The sequence below is a fragment of the Amphiura filiformis genome, chromosome 18 (genome assembly GCF_039555335.1).
Source record: "Amphiura filiformis chromosome 18, Afil_fr2py, whole genome shotgun sequence".
In the NCBI taxonomy this organism is placed as follows: Eukaryota; Metazoa; Echinodermata; class Ophiuroidea; order Amphilepidida; family Amphiuridae; genus Amphiura; species Amphiura filiformis.
Genome location: NC_092645.1, coordinates 33,813,150 through 33,838,587, shown reverse-complemented (window position 1 = coordinate 33,838,587; position 25,438 = coordinate 33,813,150). Strand labels below are relative to the sequence as shown.

The 25,438-nt window shown below is 36.5% G+C and overlaps 1 protein-coding gene across 8 annotated transcripts in view; it reads left to right on the top strand.

The window, feature by feature from the left end:
• The first annotated feature begins 382 nt into the window (after positions 1 to 382).
• LOC140140142 (uncharacterized) overlaps positions 383 to 25,438 on the top strand; it is a 55,161-nt gene continuing 30,105 nt past the window's right edge. For 4 of the 8 annotated variants that reach the window (XR_011857217.1, XM_072161992.1, XM_072161993.1 and 1 more), the window contains exons 1-3: positions 383 to 504; positions 12,001 to 12,137; positions 17,349 to 17,497. Coding sequence is in view for 1 of the 8 variants with exons in the window: in XM_072161991.1 (XP_072018092.1) it covers positions 22,999 to 24,177 (1,179 nt within the window). In the remaining 7 variants the exon portion in view is untranslated. Of the gene's footprint in view, positions 505 to 12,000; positions 12,138 to 12,597; positions 12,851 to 17,348; positions 17,498 to 22,828; positions 25,330 to 25,438 lie in introns of those variants that run through there. The other 4 variants (XM_072161987.1, XM_072161991.1, XM_072161989.1 and 1 more) reach the window with 4 other exon arrangements.

Sequence of the window (25,438 nt, the reverse complement as noted above, 5' to 3'; positions counted from 1 at the left end):
ATTAATATGCAAATGCTTAATATTATTAATATTAATATTAATTTATAATTATTTTAAGAAAATATTAATATTAATATTATGCAAATGCAGACTGACTAGTTGTCAACTAGTGACTTAGCGCTGCCCCAGATCAACTCTAAGTTTTGGCAAAATTTTAGAATGTTGCTAACTCTAACTGGGTTTTATGAATAAGAATTAGCAATCAGCTAGGCTTAGCAGCTTGCTAAAGTCAATTTTAGCTGTCAACTAGGCCTAGCGTGGTTTTATGAATATCAGCCCAGGTAGATATGAAAGTTCATTCCTTGGTAAATACGTCACCTAGTTAATTATTCATAGATACCTTGAACTGTTGGAATACAAATTTTGCTTGGATTGCCGGTGACTTCCGGTAAAAAATATGAAATCAATAGAAATATTTTATTTTCTGGCAGCCTGAGCCACCCCGGTTTAAAGACGGATTTCAGACCTTCATTGCTGGAAAAAATACGATTATTTGGACCATAGGTAAGACATGACATGGATATTATGACTCCTTTAAATTTATACTATTCAGGGGTTCGATTTACAGCTGATTTACCGTACTTTGAGTTAGCTCGTTCTACATAACGTAGATTGCCTGGCGATCGGAGTGAATATCGTCAGAGCACCTCGGACTAACTTTGAGTTTGAAAAATGTGCGTAAATGATGTAGCAATTTTTTAGCGAAAACCTACATACATGTTAGGCCAAGTAAAATAAAAAACATGTTTCACGTCCGGGTTTTTGAAAAAAAAGGAGGAAAAGGGGGCTTTTTATTTTTTTTTTTTTTTCGCAAAATAGGTGTAAATACCCATAATTAGAGCTGTTTTAGCGTATACATGTACATACAACAATGCCTGGAAAAAGGAGGAGGCCTCTTTTTATTTTTGATTTGATTTGATTTGTTCGGGTTTTGACAACCCTGGATAACCCAAGAAAGCCTCTATTGAAGCTTATTTCCATTGGGGTCCATTTGAACACCGGGACGGGTTGGGAACAGTCAGGGGTTAACACCCTACTCTTTTTCGAAACTGGCTGCGAGATACATGTACAGACTACAGGTATGGCTCTCTGTACGGGACCGACGGCTTAACGTCCCCTCCGAAGGACGGAGTACTTTCATGATTCATTTACCCAATTCTAAATGAACCATGGGGAGAGCGGAAGTCTGAATTTAATCTACAGAAGTTGCCAATTAATTTCATACTTTTTTTTTCCCAAGTCAATATCCCAGCAAATCGCCACCGCCGAATCGAACCGGGACCTCATGCACTAAAGGCAAGTACCTAACCATTGCGCCCACGCTCTCCTTTTTTGTTCTGAGAGATAGGCCCCCTCTAGCTAGACTGCTGCCCTCAGTCGTCAACCGTCTGGATTGACGACTGAGAAAACTACGTGGAAAAAAAGTGACGGATTTTGCAACAGGATTCCTGTGGCATAGAGCATCTTGCAGTTGTGTCCAAATTGACCTTTTGACCGAGTTTGTTTTAGAAGTTCAGAGCGCGATCTTGTCACAGCGGCGCGGTACAGCGACGCTGTACACGGCGCCGCTAGTCAGTCGCCTTCCACGCACAACCAAAGTCGCATTGAATAGTTTTCAGAAGTCCATCATGATATTGGCTGTAAGATAATCAGTCGTCACTACGAAGCATACACAGTATGCAAAATGTAGACGGCTGATTGGAATTAGTCTACCCCTCTAGCTCTCACAAAACCACATAAAAGTGTTTCTGTAATATTAGCAAGGCTATAGAAAGCATCTCTACTTCCTAGACATATTTTTTGAAAAGTTATAACTGAATTTCAAAAAATAAAATTGAAGAAACCTCAAAAAAGGAAGTGGGAGGGGACGTGAAACATGTTTTATTTTTTATTTGGCCTTATGTAGTATTAGTCAGTGTACATGGTGTAGAAATATTAATTTCTGACATGTTTCCATTCGAAATCTTGATGGCAAATTGGACAAAAGAAGCACATAGTCCTACTAGAGCATTTTGGGTCAAGCTGGGAGAAAAAAATCCCAGGTCGACCTAAAATGTGTACATCCATATCAAAACGATGTACTTGTCATGCTTGTCGGCTGCTACATGTGTCTTATTTCACATAATAGATAGGAATAAATACCAGACTCATCTCAAGTGGAGGTCACTTCAAATCATCCCCAAGTCACGCAGTTAAGGAATGTTCTCTGTATTCCTAAAATCATGTGATTTAGGGGTTCATTCATATTTTCATGACTAAGCGATTGTTTATGCCCGAGGGCTTTAGCCCGAGGGCATAAACAACGCTTAGTCATGAAAATATATGAATGAACCCGCTCATACATACGTAACATTCTGCGTGCTGTTATTTTCCTCCACAACTAAAAAATATCGTCATTTTAGACTAAAAACTACCAATTTCTTATCCTTTTTAAAAGTTTTTCCATTCTAATTGTAAGAAAACGTTTACTTGCTCAGTCCACCGTGTTTGGATGCGCGCGAACATCGCGTACATCATTCTCGCTTTGCGTAAATAGCCCACGAGCATACGCGCGTACATATCCTACTCGCGAGCGTTCATCGGTTCTGACGCGGCTTGTTTACGACCAGAAAGCAGGGCATAAACGTTGTTTATGCCCGCCTATCGACCAATCACATATGCTGTTATATAACGTGTATGTATGAATTGGGGATGATTTGAAGTGACCGCCACTTGAGATGAGTCTGGTATTTATTCCTAGCTATTATATGAAATAAGACACATGTACATGTAGCAGCAGCCGACAAGTGCATCGTTTTGGTATGGATGTACACAAATATCGTATCGCACACGATAGACCACCTAAGTTATCGTAAATCGGTTTCTCCCAGGTCGACCGTAAATTTTGGGTTGTCACATTCGGCCAGCAAACGCCAGGATTTTTAGCCAGGTCGACCCACGACAAGCATGCATGCAAATAGGCCTACTGTCCGCCTACATAACCGGTACGTGCCCTGACCATGGCGATATACATGACGAGTATAATAAACCATTGTAAAGCGTTCAGTCATAACTTTTGCAAGCGCCGGTGACTTTTACGATATCTGCTTGTCTTGGCATCTAAATTAATTCACAGTCATAGGTAGGCCTACTCTATATTCGTATATATATCGCTAGTTCTACAAAATCCGGTGCCAATCCACTATAAAAATTGAAAAAATAAAAGTTGTTCCAAAATACCTGCTTTTTTGTATATTAAGAGTAAATGTATCACTAGTTTCAGATGTAAAAATTGCCAACACCACTTAAATATTTTTCTTTCAGGAAGTCATGATGTTTTTAACACTAAAACTCAATGTAATGTGAGCTACGTTACCGACTACAAAATGGGCTGGTTTTACTCAATCCAAGGTCATAAAAAGCAATCTAAAGATCACTTGAGTGAAATGTAAAACAGATTTCACCATTTCATAGAAGTTTTGAAGATGCGTAAATGAGTGTGTAACGTAGCTCACAGTAACGTAGTTCACTGGTTTTTAATGTGATTTGCGAACGTTAGAACGTTATGTCGGTTAATTCTAATATAAATGGGGTTCGACCACTGGTAGCTTTCGCATATTATTAGGAAGTACATCTAATACAAGTGCATACTATATAGAATCCTGGTAACGTAGCTCACCAATCTTAACATGGTCGGTCGAAATTTCAATGTTTACAACATTTCTATGCCAAAAATGCTACAGCATCACGATTTTTACTGTGATTTTTAAAACCTACGAGTGTTTCCTTTCAAAAACCGCAAATTACATTGATACCTCTGTTTTACTTCTTTCCAATAACGTGTATTAAGGGGTCGAGCTGTATTGTCTCAAATATCTCCGAAATGGGAGAAAACTGCCATGTTTGCTGTGAAATTTTGCCTAGCAATATCTATCTCAGGTGCAAAATTTATGGTGCACATTTAAGATTGAAGTCTTTAGATTAATATTTTAGCAATCTTAATATTATTAGTTGATAGGAAATTCTTCAAATATGCCTGTACATAACACTGACGCATAACAGCCTAATGCAGTTTTTTATAGGTGAACTATTTTCGAGCAGTCCGTGTTGGACGATGACCCTATCTTTTGCTGAGGTATTTACAGGACCTTGAAATAGGAATTATGATAGATATTTGCGACTTCGAATGCAACGAAGGCATGTTCAAGCTCGTCAATACACAAAATACTACCTGATTTTACACTCTAAATCGACCACTGTCTGGCGCATGTTATTTTGTTACTTTAAATTCAACAAAATTCCAATTTTTAGGCAAAAAGACTTCTAGAGATACCATCCTGCATGTCCATGTTCGATTTATGGTAATACAATTAACCAATTTTTAAATATCAATTTGTTTAGATTCACGGAAGCCATATTTTGTGCATTTTCGACAGTAACGAGTTAACGCCAATTTTGGTACAAATTTGTCAGTTTTGCCAAAGTTATTTATCCGGTTAACTAACGAATACCAAGGTTCATAGGCGAGCTAATAGCGCTATGTTATTTAATTACTTTTACTTACGATTATCATCATGATTCCGTTTGAGAACAAATATAATTCCTTATGGGTCTCCAACTTTGTCTTCAAGCTTCTTCACACGACAAGCCATGTGTTGCCAGGCAAGTCAAAAGCAAATTGGGACAAATCGGCACTAAATATGGCCCGTAACTACATCAATATATCACCCAAATGTCCATGTTATTTAGGGTACAATGTTAATGTAAATAAATTGTAATATACAATTTTAAAACAATGTTTAAAATGTTCTAACGCATGTATGCGCGATTCTTTCTCCGTTTGAGTTTTAATGTATATACCTGTAATGTATTGACAATCAATTCATAAGAAGCCCAAAGTTAATACCAACACTGCAGCGCTGGAAACACGGTCAATTCTGCAGGATTTGTCATGAAGTCGTTCTGCTTGATTTATCAGGTCTATTAATGTGACAAAGGAACAGGTCTCTAGTTTGATTCCACAACCATTCAAACCGAGCTCATGTTTTATTGTATCATCGTGTATTAAAATCAGGAAGGCTATGTCGTAAATGGACCGGAACAATATAACAATTATACTGTCACCTGTGTTGAAGGACGGTTCTAAGATACAGGGTGTTCCAGAATGATATACCGTGTTTGAAAACATTAATCAACATTGCATTTAATTTGAGTATATAGGCCTACGGTACGTGAAATACAATGGCATAAATGTCACCTACTTATTGTGTTACTTTCATTGCAAAAACTTCATTCGTTTTGGCGTGATATTGATATTCTTAAAACTGGATGTTTTGCACGTGTAAAAATTGCATGTGTGTAACTTACAGCGCAGAGGCTTCATAAGCACAAGACATTGCTGCTTTATCACTATCGCATAGGCCTACTTTGCAATTATGTGTAGACATCATACAGTTGTCATAGGAGATACACCAAATTTGGCACAGATGTAGAGCTTGAAACACTGAATAATTCTTGATATTGGATTAAGTGACCTTTTCATGTGTTTTCAATATTACGAGGGCTCAGAGCAAGAACTAGCTATGTCCACAATTACATGTTACTCATTTCGCAACAAATGGATGGTTAATTCTGCACTCCATAATAAATGCAAGTGACACACTGTAGCTTAAGATGACAGCGAGACAGGTTTCAAGATCGATTTCGCGACCAGCCATACCTATTACATGTATTACCTGTTTATTGTTACCTTATGGAGGCCAGACTTTTATTTGAATGATAATGGCTCTGTCACGCCGTATTGAATACCCTCTGTACGGAATGTTACATCACAATTCAGTATAATTATTCAAGGTTGGTACAGCGTGTCTGTCATCGACTTGACAACAGGCATACCCGGTACAAACATTTTGTAAATCGTGGAAAGTCGTATTTATGCAAAATGATCAAAAAATGATACTTTTAGGTGTTATTCTGTTAGTTTCTGTTTGGCAAATCATTAAATGCGTACGTGTTTTGGTCAAAATGGCAATAATCTTACTTTTACCCCTACCAACCTGATATAGCTTTACACAACCCTTAAAAAGGGGTAACGTAGCTCACAGCGTTTTGGTGGAAAGTGCAATTTATTTTAGAATTACACAAAAGGCGTTTTAATCACTAAAAATAATGTTGATAAACAATATGATGGTGCGTTATCTCATTAAAAAATAACAAATATGTAAAGAAATCGCATTTTAATATTCAAAGAAAATATTCAGGGTTAGAATGTGACACTTGAGCAGTGGAAACGCATTTTTAGCGATTTTTGAGCCCTTGCAAGGGTTAATCAGGCTGAAGAAAGCATTTAAAGTATGGAAAATTATGTCCGTGTAGATCTCGTTGAGTTCTACCAGAAAAACAACATATTTGATGCCCTAAATGCTCGACAAAGTGTTTGTGGACCAAAGAACGGAAAAAAGGCTATTGGCACCGGATTTTGTAGAATGAGCGGTATAGGCCCACAGATGCAAATTTAAGAGATATATAGTCATACTTCCAAGTTTTCTACTTTCTTGAATTTGCGTACATGTATAGGCCTACACACATGATATAGGCCTAAAGCTTAAGCTTACATCCAAGTTCGCATGGACGGTAAGTACTGCGAGTCTGCGACTCGATGTTTCAGACTTGTGAGAAAAAGAAAGTAATAAATTATGAGAAGAGGTCACAAATAGGATCAAATAAAATAATCCAACAAAGAATCACCCTGCCTAAGTGCCGGACATATATGCCTGCATGTTTTATACTTTATTATTTAAAATATCCACCACGAAAGGAGTGCCAATTTCTATTTAGCCTAAGCTGTCTTTCTATCAACAAGCGCGGAATCTCCCATCTTGACCAATTCGGCCCTACTAGACTAGTCGGGATTTAATATGCACTTTCAGTTTCTCACACGTTTGAACGGGAATTGGATTGCATACTTTTTCGATGTCTAGTGAGCAAATTTCTTCAATATTTTGAGAAAATGATGTCAAATTTTCTATTCTATATATTGTTTGGTAATAATGTAATGAATGTCTTTTGCCAATAGTATGTTTAAAGTTGTAATTTTGTGTTTTTGATCCGATTCAATTCTGAACCCTTCATAAGGGTGCCGATTTCGCAGAACTTTGACGATAATTTTGCCTTTTTGGACACTAAAATGCATTCGATCCTTAATTTTGTTTCAACCGAGTCTTAAGGGGGTACTACATGTACACCCATGGCCAATTTTGTGCCTATTTTTGCATTTTTCTCAAACAATTATTTATAGCGCATTGGTGACAAGTAAGATATGTCTATCATAGGGGCAAGGACTACAACTACTGCACTGAAGATTCAGCAACTCAATGCAAGTAGTTATTGATTTATTGATCAAATATTGGTTTTCCCTCATTTTTGACTAACTCCACAACTGTTGTCTGTGCTGAAATAACATTTCCACTGCAGTAGTTGTAGTCCTTGCCCCTATAACATACATATCTTACTTGTCACCAATGCGCTATAATTTTTGAGAAAAATGCGAAAATAGGCACAAAATTGGGCAGGGGTGTAGTACCCCTTAAATTAGCAAGCACAATAAGGTTGGTACCACTTTTATATACATTGATAAAATTTTAAAGATTTTTTCAAGTTTCTAACCGGCTAAATCGTTAAGTGTGTATTTCCCATTGACATCCAAAATGGCGTAAGCCAGTCCTTTACATACAGGGTGTCCCCAAAAAAAGAGGCCCCTCTTTGCGCCCTCTTTTTCTGAAAAGTTGATTAAATATATTTTGGTCTGTAAAGAAACCTTTAATCGTTAGCTTTAAGGTTACACGAAGAAACGTATAAAAAACGTATAAAAGACGTATAAAGTTGTTCTCTAAAACCGCGTTTTCTCAGCAATCAAATATCGCAGTGAGTCAAATGTTGGTGCATGGACGTATCTTAACATTATTTTTGTGTCTTATACAAATTTTTAGAATCCGTTTGAAAATCCTTCGTTTAAATCATTTTTACGCACCGTGTTCACAAGATCAAAAACACGTTCCATGCAGTTTTTTTCAAATATTCACTCCGTATAAAACTACGCCGAGTGATTGTTTTCTCCTTTTTTGTATTGAACTACAAATCGACCAAAGAAATAATGTTGCCATGGGGAAGAACCAAAAACAGTACCGATTAAATTTTATTAGCCCGTTTTTGGGAACAATTTTCGAGAATCTTGTACCACAAAACACTGTTATGTTACATTATCGATATCTGGATTGTGGAACATTAATTTTGATTTCTAACTGCCTACATTATTTCTCAAAAGTATGTCGATTCCTTTCCCATTTGAATTTCACTCCAAATTTAAGCTACTTTTGCAAAAATCGAGGTTTTTCGCCATCGATACCTCCGACATTTACAGCGGTGATGAGATTGTTTATCATAAGAGCCTGGTATGCACTATTCCATAATAGTCAGTTTGAGATCAATCGATTTCACAGATCACTCAGTAGCTCAATCGGGTTAGCGCTGGGCTAACGCTCGACTATATAATACTATAGTTTTGAGCTGGAAAACTTTGGTACGTGTTCGAGTCCCTATGTGGTCCATTCTATCTATTTTATTTTATTTTTCTCTCTCTTTTTTCTTTTTTCTTGTTCGTTTCTTTCTTTCTGACTGCAGTGATTGATTGTTTTTGCCCGTTTTTTTTTCATTATATAATTCAGGAATTTTTAGGCTATACTAGTCTAGGCGCGGCCTATGAATATATTTTTACAAATTAGATTAACAAAATATTGGTTGTTGGTTTTGTTACTGTTGTTGTAGTTATTGTTGTAGGCCTATATATTGCATAATCAGGGTATAAATAGGCATACTAGGGCTATTAGCCTATAGAAGCATTGATTTATTTCACGACAGATATCATCCAGGATAATTTTAAAAGTGAAAATTTAGAAAATCCAAAGGAAAATTGCCGAAAACGGCTGCCCACAATCACCCCCCATATCAGCCCATATGGTCCTATCATGGTCGCCCCTTCCCTATCCCTGCAACATATAGGATGACTCACGAGCCGCGGTTTGTCCGTGTTCTAGTTCAGATTAATACACTATTGTACCCCGGGTATTGTACGCGTGAGTTCATTCTTTTCTGCATGGCTGTTTCCATTATTAACTTCCGCCCCTCTGGAATCAAGCCTTGAAAATCAATTGCATTTAACCTTAATAAACTGAAACAATTATTTCAATCGGCTCACAACTTTTGAAGATATGCCCTTTTGAATAAAAGTAAGTACCTGTTTTTCACTCTGTCCACGGATTGCAAACAGAGTGGTTGGGATGGCTCATGCTGTGGAGTGGCCTGCACGATCACCAAACCTCACACCACTTGATTTTTTTTCCTTTGTGGCAATATCCAAGATCTTCGCAAACATATTACTGAATGCATTTGCAAGTATCTGGTGCACAAGGATTGTACTCAAAGAAAAATATATGTGATTGATTTTGTGTGACTTTTTGAGCGTTAAATGTTTCAAAATTTTAAAATGAACAAAATGCAAGTAACTATGATGTCATCAACATGACAATAATATTCATGATAAATAATTACTAAGAAGTGCAGGGCCGTGACCTCCACACCTCTCAAAAATTCCACTTTTGTGGGGGTAATAGATTAGGTTTAAGGCCAAATTAGTAGGAGCGTGCAATATCTTTGAAAAAGAAATAACTCAGTTTGCCATTTTCACTCTTCAGGCACTATATTGAAAAATCTAAACTTATTTTCTTTGAAGTTTTTATTCAAAAAGTACACTTTTTTTCAAAAACAATTTTTGTTTGGTGGATTTGGGCCCCGACACCATAAGAATATGTAGATTTGATTGTTTGACAAAGACTTTGTCCAGCTTGTATTTTTGGGCTGAAATATATGTAATTGGCTCAAAATAAGCTAAGGTGTCATAAAAGTGTAACACACAGTTATTTTTCCAGCTCTTTTCTTTTGGTCTCCAACCAGGTTTAAATTCTAGTATGCACATATATCGTTCATAATACACTAAAAGAAAGATAAGTTATAGACCATGAAGTTATTTACAATAGATTTACCCTTTAGTTTATGCTTCAAGTCTTTGTTTATAAAAAAGTGAGGGACTTCAAAATCAATCAAAAGTTTGACAGACAATAGTAACATACGCAAGGCAAACTTTTAAATCCTTTTTTTGATCTGTTAACTTATAATTCATAATGCCTCTTTCTGTTTTTTTTTTGATTGGTTTACTGCACCATTTTGGGAAACAGGTCACATGAATTTCTATAAGGATCCATAAAAAATTAAAAGCTGTTGAAAAAAGGCGTCTCTTGGCATGTTACAAATAAAAGTGTAAAAATAGGCATTTTACAGCTATTTTTATTATTTTTATTATTTAGAGTGAAAGGATTTTACTTAAATTGTGTATGCTATGTCTTTACTACCTAAACTTGCCACTAAACTAGCAAATATTCCATTTCTATAATTATTATTTAAAAAAAAAGATGTCAAAATATACATGTATGGCTATAATATGACACCTTAGCATATTTTGAGCCAATTATGCATAGCTTTATTCGTAGAACTAGAAGGATGCATAAAAAATTACCTTTCTAACTTTACCTAGCCTTGATTCAAGCTGTAGTGCATTTAGGATAGTGGTAGCTAGTGGTATTTATCTTCATTTGACTTCTACTATAATACCACATGTCATGTTTAGAGATATCAAGTGTCAATCCTGTTTCTTTCTAGTTTGCACAAACTTTCAGACAACAGCAAGAACTCCCTGAAGGCATGTCACTATTAAACAGCAAACAGGGGAGGACTTTTAAAATATCACACCAATTAATCTTCAAGGGATTAGATCAATTAGTTAAGATTATTTTGACACAGGACTAGGGTATACATGTAGGCCTACAGCATGAGTCAGGGAAGTGAGAGTTCTGTGGTATATCAGTGGTTAGAATACTTAGTACTTTGGTATAGACATATATATTAGTATTAGGGTGGCCACAATGCTAGCTATTGTGTGTACCCCTGCCTACATGTACATACACAAATGTATGGTGGAAATTGTAACAGATTCTGCAGCAGTTGGAAAACTTTTGGGCATTTTGAATTCCATATAATTTGTCTCCTAGTAACTTCTGTGCAAACCCGACTACCTAATTAGATAGAAAATTTTCTGCTCGTAATGAAGGTGAATATAGCATTTTGTATGGTCACGCATAAAAAGTTACGCACAAAATAAATTTTTGTCATCAAATAAAACTATTTTCCCAAAGATGTACAATTTTGCTATATTCAGTTTTACAATCTAGACCCTCAGAGCAAAATCCTGTGCAAAAATCAGACAATTTGGTTGTGTAGTTAAGGAAATACAGGCCTTTGAATGTCATAATTGGCACATAATAGCGCCCTCAATGGTGAAAATCACACATATTTACCTAACCTTAAAAGTCCTGGCAAAGGAGTTATTTTTGTGATTTCAGCCATTTTAAAAATGTTGTAAAGAAGCAAATATAGCAATTATGACCCTGGATTTTTAATATTTGCATAAATGAACATTAAATAAACAAAAACAATCCATCTCATGCCTTCTTTGGCTTTATTCCCACAATTATCGCTTCATGAATATGCAAATTTATGACAAAATCGGGATTTTCCTAAAAATGGGGTAAAAATGGCCAATTTTGTGAATCTTTACAAGACTGTATCTTCGCAACGGATTGTCCGATTGAGTTGATTCAAAAGATTTTTTAAATCATTTTGCAGAAGGAACAATCCTGACAGAAAAAGCATGTTTAAGGGGAGGGAGGACATGTTTAAGGACCGGGGCTTGGTCATAGAGTGACCAGGGCCAAAGCTGAAAAAAGAATAAGATATAATATCACAGAGACATCAGGTCCGAAAGGGCTTGAGCAAGTCTAACTTTACCTTGATTTTTGACCATTCAGCCTGCCTAAAAGGACATTAATGTTCAATATTTTTTTGATATTTCAGATATTTTGATCTTGTAATACGATTCTGCATTTGAAACTACAAGTTCTACCAGAGATAATACAGGAAGTATTGATGATTGTGGCCTTGTCTTACAGCTCCATTGTTTGCTGATATTGATGTACACAGTTGCTTTTGAGGTGGGCGCATATTTGAATGTTGTTGTATTCTTTTGTTGCGTAAATTGCATGCGATACATATATTGTCATTTTCATGGTAAAGATTTCACACCACCAAATAGTATATATGGTTGTGCGCCCTTGAATTTCACTTCTCAGAAAAACCCATTGATTCTGAATTTAAGCATTAAAATGAGCAGAAATTTGCATAATTTTAGCCAAATTTGGATTGGTCATGATTAGAAATATTAATTCCTGCAAGTGTACCACAGATGGGAGAGATCGAATAACTTTTAATGATTTTAAGCAGCCTTTTCTTTACAGAAACACCGGCACGGTTTTGCCTGAAAAATAGGAAATTCCCAGACATCGTAGACTTTGAGGGCCAGTCGTAAAAAATAATGACGGTCAACCTATATTTTTTCCCAGCCAGAGGGATCAGGCAAGGGCTGATTTCAACCATCATAGCTGTCGCTAAAACTGAGTCGCTCCTGTGAAGAAAAAATGACGTTTTCTTAAGACAAATTTAGCACATATCTCTATGGGACTCTGATTTGGTGGTGTGAGATCTGAATGGAGCTGTGTGTGTGAGTCTCAAATTTTGATTGAGCAAGTTAGCCCTGTGCCTAATTCGTGTTTGGATTCACCGAAGAAGTGCATTGACTGAATTTATGTAATTAAAGGCTAAAATTGAAGAGAACTGCAACATTTGCTACTAATATACCAGTGCTAAGGTGAGTTTATGACCCAAAATGTGTGTTTGAGTGAAAGATTCCATTTCAGTATAGAGTGACTTAGGCCCATGCAATGTAATCATAATATTTTGTAAGCTTACATCATCAATGGCATGCAATGACTCAGTGCCAGATAGAGAAGACATTGCAGTATGGTGCTAGGGTACTGGTCGGAACTCATGAAATAGGCGCCTGGATCAGGTAAGCTTACGGTTTGTGTGTTGGTGGTGGGGGGGGGTAGGCTAAGCTTATGATTCCACTACTGGTAACCCAGGTAATGTTTACAATCATGATGGTATGCAATGACTCAGTGCCAGATGTAGAAGACATCAGTATATGGTGGCACGTGGGCTAGGGCACTGGTTGGAGCTCATAAAATGTGTCCATGGATCAGGTAAGCTTAGGGGGGGTAGACTTAAAATTTCACTAATAGGCCATATAATTCAGCACTTATAATTCAGACATTGTGGTCATGTTCTTCTTTGTTTTTGTGTGTTTGCCTGGTTACTTGTCCCTCTTGACCATAAATTGCTGAAAGCCTAAGTCTTGGTGAATTTTTAACATGGTAATCACAATGCTATCTTCAGTAGATAGCAGATGTCACAGACACAATGATTCTGCTTGAAAAAATTTTTTAACCAGCTGCTTGCTCAAATTATGCTAAAAATAAGTTAATTAGATTAAAATAGTCTGAAATTAAGGATAATCAGAAACATGTTGCATCATTCAGATTTCACACCACCAAATAGTATATATGGTTGTGCGCCCTTGAATTTCACTTCTCAGAAAAACCCATTGATTCTGAATTTAAGCATTAAAATGAGCAGAAATTTGCATAATTTTAGCCAAATTTGGATTGGGCATGATTAGAAATATTAATTCCTGCAAGTGTACCACAGATGGGAGAGATCGAATAACTTTTAATGATTTTAAGCAGCCTTTTCTTTACAGAAACACCGGCACGGTTTTGCCTGAAAAATAGGAAATTCCCAGACATCGTGAGACTTTGAGGGCCAGTCGTAAAAAATAATGACGGTCAACCTATATTTTTTCCCAGCCAGAGGGATCAGGCAAGGGCTGATTTCAACCATCATAGCTGTCGCTTAAAACTGAGTCGCTCCTGTGAAGAAAAAATGACGTTTTCTTAAGGCAAATTTAGCACATATCTCTATGGGACTCTGATTTGGTGGTGTGAGATCTAAAGGGTGTAACTTTGGATTTTTAACACTTTGATCCTGCAGAATTCCACAATTTTTGGCCACATAAGTCATCTAGTTAGCAGCCGATTTGCAAGCTTTTTAATTTTTTATAAAATCTTTGACTTCATAGAGGCGATTTTCCGTTAAAACTCTTTTGAGGCCGCCGAAACAAAGTGTTCAGCTAGCTTGCTCAAATATAAATAAAAGAGCTCATCCAATCTATTTATCAAAATGTAGCAAAGTGTATCCTCAAGTCACTTGTTTTTAAACAGTGGAGATATACATCACCGTTTGAAAATGGGACCCAATACAAAGTTTCCGTTAACACTTGAAGCCTCCGAAACAAATGAAGTCTCCGAAACATTACGATTAATTGTCATCTTTGCACAAAAATTGGTGAGTTTCATACTGATATATGCAATGTCGTACCGTTCTCGCTCCAACCCCAGGGGCTGAAGAAGAAACAATTTTGCCGCTCATTCCTTAACAGCCCGAAAAGGTTGACCCTAATTTTTTCACGGTCGTTCGAAAAAGTGAAGAGCAAAAAAAAAAAAAAAAAGGATTTTAGGCACTAGCGCCCTAAAAGCAACCATTTTTCAAATTTTTTTTATGCATTTTCAATTTTTGGCGCCTTTTTTCTTTGCTAATTCGTTTTACCGCCCCCTTAGTTTTTGCCGCTCCTGTTTTTGCCGCCCTTCTTCTTCCGCCGCCCTTCGCTTTTTGTCGCCCCCTACTTTGACTCCCGGGCTGGCGCCTCTAAAGCCCCCCCATAAATACGCGCATGATATGCATTGTAATTGCTACTTGATATGTGCAGAATGTCATAAATTTAAAAAGTGTTGATATTATGATTAACTAGGCGGTTACCCGTATTTGGCGGTTCTCGGCTGGGCACGATTACCTGGCTGATGGTGACTGTATACCCACCAAGTTTCATGCCCATACGACAGTTTTGACTAATTTGACCTCAGATGACCCGTGAGTGACCTCGGATGACCCCAAAATTACCTTCCAAAATTTTGGCTCTAAAAGTTGTCTGTACCCGCCAAGTTGCATGCACATACAACAGTTTTTACTAATTTGACCTCAAATGACCCATGGGTGACCTCGGATGACCCCAAAATGACCTTCCAAAATTTTGGCTCAAAATGTTGTCTGTACCCACCAAGTTTCATGCCCATACGACAGTGTTTAGTAATTTGACCTCAGATGACCCCTGGGAGGGGGCCCGGGGTCAGATGACTTAACAAACATAAACGTCTTTTTGCCAGGACAGAACTACACCCACCCACCAAGTTTGAGCCTCGTACGACCTACGACGGCCTCACACAACAGTTTTTTAGTAATTTGACCTCAGATGACCCCTGGGAGGGGGCCCCGGGGTCAGATGACTTAACAAACATAAACTTCTTCTTGCCAGGACAGAACTACACCCACCCACCAAGTTTCAGCCACCTACGACTTACGACGGCCTCACATTAGTAGTCACAGACAAACAAACAGATCTACAGAGAATAGCGTATTATTATATAGATGTTTGAAAAATATACTGATACCCAAGAAAGCCTGTTTCGGAGGCTTAATGCAAGTTAACACCATACAATACTTAACAAATGGGTGAAAAATTTAAGTGTGATAAATCTACAATATCTGCGGCATAGAATTATTGATTCAAGACACACAAGAAAATAACAGCTTAGATGATCCCAACAGTGTTCTTTTCAAAAAACTACTTCTGCAATGTTTAGCCATTGTTAGCATGAAGCATCCGTAACAAAAAATCATGACTTGCTGTGATAATTTACTTTTTGTCACAACTGAAATTCAATACTTAAAAGCAAAGCATGAAAATTGGTAATTGTGATATTTTTACCTATTTTTTCATGTCAACTTGTAGTAGTTAGCCAAATATTTTACTTTTATGATCACTTGTGTTGTTAATTGAAGCCTCCGAAACACGAATCGCTTGAATTGCCAATTCTAAACAATAACTCCCAATTTCTATGAAACTTAGCTTGGAGGTTCCTTTCATCAAGTAGTATTTGTACTGTACATGAAGTTAGACATTCAAATTATTTTAGGAACCAAAAAAAAAAAAAAAAAATGTGTTTAAGGTTGGGAAATTTCCATTGTAAATGACACTTGATGTTAAAGATTTTCAAAACTGCAAAATAAATATAGCAAAACATGGTATAAAATTAAAACTTATACGTATCTGATGACTTCCTTTGGAATGGAATTTCACATGTATTCCAGCTTTCATTTCATAATTTTCTGAGCTTATGTAAAATACATTTTTCTTACTGAAATCATGCATAGAAGCAACTTAAATTCCAGTAAAATAATGTTTCAAGGCTTAAACCTTTTGATTTATCATGAAAAATTTGACATTTCCATAACCAATGTTGATTTCAGTAAACAGAAACATATTTAAGTTGTTTGAAATTTTGACCCTAAAAATAAAAAGTTACACCCTTTACTGTGACCATATTGCAAACAGCCATACATGTACGTTTTGAGTAGAGGGATTTTTGCCGGACATTGCATATTTTTGGGAAATCACACCATTTTTTGTTTAGAATTAATAATTTCAGTATCTGTACATGCTACTATAGGCAAAGTATACATTCTGAAAGGAAATTTCATGAGGAATCTAAAAATTGGCAGGCACCTCTTCATTTTTTGGCCGGCACCTCTTCATTTTTTGGCCAATTTCAATACAAAATGGTGTCATAATGCTCAGAAGATCATCCTGTATCAAATAAGCTGGAGCCCTAAGGAATCTGAAACATCACCCTTTTTAAGTAACAGGGACTACTAGTTAACTACTGGGACCCTTAAGTTTATTGATGCTGACTTTTTGTAAATTTGGGACCCCCTTCCAAAGAAAATGATAGCCCCTAAAACCTTAACAGTGTAATTTTTTTTGCTGATAAAAAGAGTCTCATCTGCCATGTCCGTACACATACCAATGAGAAACGCCATCAGTAGAAGAGTTTTCATTTGGAAAGTAACCTTAAAATCCGCATCAGAACTCACACTAAAGAGAAACCCTATCAGTGTGAGTACTGCAAAAATGGTTCAGGACAAGAGTATATATAATCTTGAAACCATATATGAGAACTCATACGAAAGTAAAACAATATCAGTGTGAATACTGTCATAAATGTTTTGCCCGTCAGTCTATGTTCCAAACTTTATAACAAGATTGATTTAGTTTTTGGATTATACTAAAAGGGAGGGGACTTACATTTTTGGAACCGTTTAGTTTCTAAATTCAATTTGTTTTAATATTTCAGATATTTTGAAACACAATTCTGCATTTAAAACTACAAATACTACTACAAAGGTCGACCAGAGCTAATACAGGAGGCAGTGAGGATTGTGGTCTTATATCTTGCTTACAGCTCCATCATTTGCTGGTATTGACTTCCATGGATTGCTTGAGGTGGGCACATAATTGAACTTGATATTTGAATGTTTTTGGATTCTTTTTAAAGTGTAAATTACCTGCCATACATATTGCAAACATCTAGTGATAATGACACTTTTAAAACCATTTTCTTGTACATTTTGTGGAATGAATCATTATTCTTTGGACAAATTGAAAATCCATGTAAGCAGACATCTGATCAAATATGTGCAGGCTCCTATACGAAAAAGGTGTGTATATTGTCAGAAAAGATTGTCAAATTATGGCAAGCTGTGTAGACAATTGAATAACCACAAGACGCTACATGTATGGCGCAAACGTTACAAGTGTTTAAGTTTTTCAAAGGATTGTGACAACATACCTTTGTGTACTTCTGATTATTCCAAACCTGTTATCAGAAGTTATTTCACAGATAAACACTTTCAGTGTGAATACTGCCAGAAGGGGTTTCCTTTTGAAAGTCACCTTAAAATCCACATCAGAATTCACACCAAAGAGAAACCCTATCAGTGTGAGTACTGTCAGAAATGGTTCAATTACAAGAGTAATCTTAAAACCCACATCAGAACGCACACCCAAGTAAAACCTTACCAGTGTGAATTCTGTCATAAATGTTTTGCTCATAGTACCAGTCTCACCTACCATATTAGTACACATGCCAGAGGAAAAGCCCTATGGTGAATTAACGCTCTTCACGCGGGTGTCGACTGCAGACAACATGTTTGAATTTTTTTTTTAATTCAAAAATTTCAGAAATGTAAATTTTCATGACCATATTTGGAATCGGCATGAAAAAACCATTAAAATGAGTACAATCAAGCCTAGTATTGGTTCAGTGGTTCTTGAGATAGCTCTTGATATTTTGAGAAAATATCTCAAAACTTAGGACTTCTTATGTTGAAGCCTATAGCCAGCATGCAGAGCAATAATAATATGTAATAATTTGGTATGAAAAAAAAGTTACACCTTGCAAATTGAGGGAGAAGTCACCAATTCTGATTCAAATGAACGTTTATAACTTTTATTCTATACATCCGATTGATATGAAGTAAAACAAATTTGAAAAGCCGACTCTAGTATACACAGGAAACACCAAATGTTCAGGGTGTGTATGAATTATACAGGGTGAAACATAGAATTTTTTCCGAGTTTTAACATGTACATTTTTTTCTGAAGTATTTATTTTTTTAAACAAATATTGCAGTAAAGAAGGCATGATATAGGGCTTTCAGTAAAAAAAACAACCAGTCTTTCAATATAATCCCTCGTAAAATATACAGCGTTGCCCAAATCATGTATAATCAAAAATGGGGTTTTAATTATTCGGCACTTAATTAATAATTTAATTCTAAAGATCTTTGGTTACAAATAATATTTCATTAGTTTGTAATGTGTTATTGATTGCAATACCTGTAAATATTAAGACACCAAAGAGTTGGACTTTTCCAGATATATGACAAGCGCTCTAAAAAAGCACTGTTTTGACTGATTTTGTGTGTAAACTCTATATAAGATGGCTATGTTCTGTATAAACTCTATGGATGATTAGCCCTTTAATTAGTTGCATGTTTCATTGATTGTAATACCCAGTGGCGTACAGGGTTCGATTTAACTGGTGTCGTGGAGCAAAATGCTCCCCATTTTGGACAACCTGCTACACAAATTTCAGCTTGTATAGCAATTTTTTACAATGTAAACATACATTGTATGCTAATATTATAAGAACATCGCCTAATTAAGATTTTCGCTAAAAATTGGTACGTAAATCGAACCCTGGTGGCATAGATTTCTTTTTGACATTGTGGGGTATGGGGTTGGAAAAAATTTCTATTATAAGTATAGTGAATCGAGCACCTTTTGGCGACAGAATAAGTTAATGGTACAAATGCACATGAAAAAAAAATCTTGCCATATTGAAGCTAAATTGATATGGTGCAAAAGTGGAATAAATTCCTCACCCTCTGGATCTACGCCTATGGTAATACCTGTGAATGTTGAGATACCCAAGAGTTTTCCAGATATTTTGATCAATTTGTGTGTATACTGTATGGCTACACCTCCACAGACTGCACCTCCTCCGACTTCACCCTGACTACTTCGAACTGACTGATCATAATTCACACAAAGGGAAGCCTTAAGAATAAGATGTGTTAGTGGTTGTGCAATAATTATGAGCCCTGGTGGGAGGGTAAAATTGTGGGGGGGGGGACAAGAAGAAATTGGGGAAGCAATTTTTGGCAAGCCGAGGGGGGCAAGCGATTTTTGGCACACATTCATTTTTAACTGGGGGTACGGTACGGAGACATAAATTTAAATAATACAAATTTTCCTGCTCGGTGCACTCCCAAATGTATCTAAACCATTTTAAGCTTTGCAAAATGGGATCCCAAAAATTTGGCATGTGCAAAGGGGGTGGGATTGTTGGCAGACCAAGAGGGTGGGCAAGCAATTTTTCAAGGCAAGTGATTATTGGCGAGCTGTTTGGAAATCCCCCCCCCCGGCTTAGAATTATTGAACTGCCCTTTACACAAAAAAGTGTGAAATTTGTTAACTTCTCTTGGACCTACCAAGAACCTCTATGACAAGTTAAGGATAATGGAAACAAAAATCACTGAAAAATCGATACATTCATTCTCTAATGGTTGGTTCTCTAGCCAAATTTTCTCCATGTCCTCTCAAACAAACTGCATGGTAAAGCTATGCCAGTTGAAATCCAAATACCCACAGTGGAAGATGTAATCTCCCACACAGCATAGGGGTGTAGATTTCAAATAGATAGAGACATCCATCATTCAGGAAACCCCATTTGAAATTCATACTGATTAAGGTCATGTCTTTTACCAGGGGGGGCATTCAAATTTAAAAGTGTTGGGTATGTGCCTAGTGCCTACCAGCATTCCCAAAGGCCAATTGGTACCAAATGTTTTGAAAAAGGGGGTCATTGAGTACAAACAAAATTTTAATAAGAGGTATTATGAAAAAAGAGGTCATTGGTTATAAAATGTCAACAAATGGGTCATTGGGTAAAAAATTATATTTCTTGTCCCAAATATATAATACAAAATTGGCTGAAATAACAGAATTTGCAAGTTTTCTGCATTATTTTGTGGCATTTGATGATATAATTTTAGAAAAAAGTGGGTCGTGGGGTAGCCGGACCTTAAAAAAAGAGGGTGGTCATTGGGTTAGGTATAACTTTTTTTTTTTTTAAAGGGGGTCATTGAGTATATATTTGACTTCAAATAAAGAGGTATTGACAGGCACATACCGTCACTTCAAAAGTTGAGTGCCTTCCAGTTCCACAAGGGTTTCAACAGGAATAGCCCACATCAGTGTAATTAGCAGAGGTTTATATGGTTTAAGGTTCCAAGTATAATTATTTTCAATGTATTATTTTATTTGTATTGCTCCATATATTGAATGACTGTAAACATGAAACTTCCAATGATGATTCTACTTTAATTGTTTTAATTGTTTATCAATTTTGTTGTGTTTGTTTGCTTTGCGTGAGATATTGTCTAAAAGGATAAAAATTTGTATTGGGGCTGAAAAGTTTCCGAAATGAAAGCTCTTGGTGTGACATATTAATTATTATTAATTTTAAAACTTAATGTAAATCTACTGAATGACACAAGTTACTTTCCTTTTATTATTGATACATTGTATGCTCACTTATTTCTTTGAAAAGAACATGATTTGTTAAATAATAAACCATGTATGGCATAAGAGCATGCAGTCCAACTTGCGAATGATATGTGATTATGTGTCATTATTGGTATTTTCTTTGAATCGTTTAGTGTACCTAGCCCTGGGTTGTATTTCACAAAAATTTTAACCCATAATAATTAACTCAAGTAATTGTTTGCAAGTTAGGAAATGTCACAATAATATGGACTTGTGTAACATCAAATTTGAGTTCGGCCCTGTTCGGTGGCTACTTTTGCTCAGTGGTTTAGGTTTCTTTTTAACATGGGCGGATATAGCGATAGCGATATAATAAGTTAATGGTACAAATGCACGCAAAGTGCCCAAAAATGATGCCATATTGAAGCTAAAATGGTGAAATATGGTACAAAAGTGGAATAAATTTGTGCGAAGAGTGCAATTTTTTTGTACCAAATATTTGCCAAAGATGAGGTTAATTCAAGGTCAGAAACCCACATACAGGCATCAATCCCCCTTATCAAAAATATTGGGGAAGATTTAGGCCCCAATCTTGAGTTTCCCATCACATCATTTCTGAAAACGAGTGAGGTAACTCTTTCATTATTCATTATTTTTGTTGTGACTTTCATTATATGAACAAACGCAAGTGTAAAATGCATTATTTACCGCTCATGCACTCACAGATGGACGCTTAGCCTTAGTTATATTTAAAAGTATACTAAGTCTAAAAAGAGGCTGCAAGTTCGGTAGCAAAATGGATGTTTTGATTTTGATTTTTCATTAAAACTACAGATCTAGATATTCATCTTTTTTTTGTGCAAATATTACCAGTTTTTATTGTTAATTTTGGAAAATCACAATAATGAATTCAAGTGAGGGTCAGAAAATGAAGTGAGGGCGGGTGACGGGAAACTCAATATTGATTTTCCCTCATCCCCCAGGATGCTGTTTCCCAGGCCCACGCAGGGGGGTGCAGGATGCGAGGCACCCCGCCGCCCCCCCAAATTTGGAAAAGTATACAAAAAATCCCAAAATTTTAGAATTTGCGAGCATAGCGTGCAAAAAATCAGGTCCAAATTTGGTCCACTTTTCACAAAATTGGCCCCCCCTGGAAAAAAAGTCCACCTTTTCAAAATCAGCACCCCACAAATGAAATCCTGCGTACAGGCCTGCTGTTTCCTATAAAACGAAGCGATGGGAATGGGATGGGTTGCCAGTCTGATAAAACCACTAATATACATGTTGTGGTGAAACATCACCAAAAATGTTAAAACTAACATTTTCATTTTTCTTGTAATTGTTCAAAAAGAAAGTCTTGTCAACAGTACGTTGACTAATGTTTTGGGTATCTGCCATTTAATAATTTGAATAATCCACAATTTCTATAAACGTACAATAAACGGAAAAGGTGCAAGAAAATGGTTTAAAGTTTCATTGCCATTCATTTACATTGATCTGTCATGGAAACCATAATGTATAATGTTATATAAAACTGGTTTAAATTTTTAAAGTTTTCATGATGGTGTAATATTTTATAAATTTAGAAGCGGATACACAAAGTGCCAGAACCGGGCCAAGATATCATCATAACAAAGATATCCAAATACTCTTGAATTAAGGTGTCAAATGATTTTTTTTAAATTCAGTCAAATGGACTTTCAAATTGTTTTAATATTTCAGATATCATTAATCCAGTTCTGCATTTGAATACAGTCTGAAGGCAGTGAGGATTGTGGTCTTGTCTTGCTTACTGGTATTGACGTCGATGGTTTGAGGTGGGCACAAACTTGAACTTTATATTTGAATGTTGTTGGATTACATGTGATACATATTGCAAACATCTAGTGACAATGACACTTTTGAAACCATTTTCTTGTACATTTTGTGGAATGAACCATTATTCTTTGGACAAATTGAAAATCCATGTAAACAGACATCTGATCAAATATGTACGGGCTCGTAGACGAAAAAAATCTGTATTTTGTCAGAAAAGCATGTCAAAATATGGTAAGCTTTGTAGACGGTCGAATAAGCACAAAATGCTGCATGTATGGGGCAAATGTAGTAAGTGCTTGATAAGTTTTTCAAATGATTGTGACTTAGTTAACCACAGACCTTTGTGTACTTCTGTTGATTCCAAAACTGATGCCAGAACTTATTCCACTGAGAAACGCTTTCAGTGTGAATACTGTCAGAAATGTTTTGCTTGGGAAAATAATCTTAAAAGCCACATCAGAAGTCATACTAAAGAGAAACCTTACCAATGTGATTACTGTCAGAAATTCTTTGGATACAGCAGCAATCTTAAAACACACATTAGAACTCACACCAAAGAGAAACCGTATATATGCCAGTATTGTCAGAAATGCTTTACATCAAGTAGTGGTCTGAAGAGACACATCTGGACTCATACCATAGAGAAACCATATCAGTGTGATTTCTGTCAGAAATGGTTTACATGTAGCAGCCATCTCAAGGAACACGCCAGAGCTCACACCATAGAGAAACTCTATCGGTGTGAGTATTGTCAGAAATGCTTTACACGAAATGCTGAACTTATAGGACACATCAGAACCCATACCAATGAGAAACCCTATCAGTGTGAGTATTGTCAGAAATGCTTTGCACAAAAGGGTGAACTTAAAATACATCTCAGAATTCACACCAACGAGAAACCGTATCAGTGTGAGTATTGTCAGAGATGTTTTACTCAAAAGTCTGGTGTTACAGCACATATTAGAACGCACACAAAGGAAGCGCCCTACCAGTGTGAGTACTGCAAAAAATGGTTCACTGAGAGAGGTAGTCTTAAAAAACACACCAGAACTCACACCAAAGAGAAACCGTATCAGTGTCAATACTGTCATAAATGTTTTACTTATAAAAGCAGCCTCACGTACCATGTCAGTACACATACCAAAGAGAAATGTTTTCAGTGTGAGTACTGCGAGAAGAGTTTTCCTCGGGTAAGTGACCTTAAAATCCATATCATCAGAACTCACACTAAAGAGAAACCTATAACAGTGTGAGTACGGCAAGACTGCTGGTTCCCTGAAAGTCAGAGGCTTGAACATCAAAGAGAAATCTGTCTTTGGGAGTATTGTCTGAAATGCTGTATATGAAATGATGAACTTTGAAGGACTCATTAGAACTTGCACAAAAAGAAACACTATAGGTGTGTTAAGACGGTAGCCTACTTTTGAATGTAACTTACAAGCAATGAAATTATGCCACAAGCGAGTGTGTGTCCACACCGGACTTACTTGTAAGCCAACTCAAATGTTAGTGTGACCTTCAGTGGTAAATTATGCCATGATTATGCACAATCAGAATAGGATTGGGTCATCAAGGTCATGCTTACATGCGAGTTTACAGCTCGCTACATGTAAGACATCTTACATGTAAAATCGTTGAAAGTAACTTGCATGTAGCTATGTATGCGAAGTGCGTTTAGATGGGCACTACATGCAAGTTTACATTTGAATATACTTACAAGCGATTGTCTGAACAAGCCTTATATCAGTGAGAGTAATGACAGTTTTATGAAACTATAAGTGAATATGCAAGTTCCGATGACCAGTCCTGTAGTTAAGTGCACCTTTTGTGAATTTTTCCTTTTTTTTTACAGAAAAAATTCCCGGTGGGTTCAGTTTGTATTTAAAGGTAGGACGTATGACCGTTCCAGGATTTGAAAATGACCCCTATTTCACGGGGAATCGAGGACATTTGCAGCAATTTTGCGCGAAATCAAGGAAAATTTGTCCCCAAATACCTCCCCTATTTTTATCATTTTGAGGACACATTTTCATTTCACCCCCCTTATCAAGGACATTTTTTCGAAATAAATACCCCTATTCATTTAAGGACGCTTTTGAATTTGTACCCCTATTTCATGGGGAAATGAGGACAATAACGAAAACTGTAGCAGTAAAATACGGACGAAAGTCCTAGAAATATACCCTATTTTTCATTTCAAGGACAATTTTGCTCCAAAACACCCCTAGTTTGGACAATCGCAAACAATTTTGTCCTCGAAAATTCTGCGGACATTTCTTGAAAAGTACCCTAATTGGAACCATCATGCGTATACATTGTCAGTGAAGACTGAACCCACCGGAAAAAATTGACCCTTTTTGTGATCAGCATATTTTTTCAGGGTTTGTGGCAGTGTGGCACAATCACATCCCTGGCTTTTATCGACTCGGCTAATGACAATGCAACTTTAATTATTGTTATTCATAAATGGTATTATAGTCTGACCGCTAAACTCAATTTTGCCACAGAAGCTTG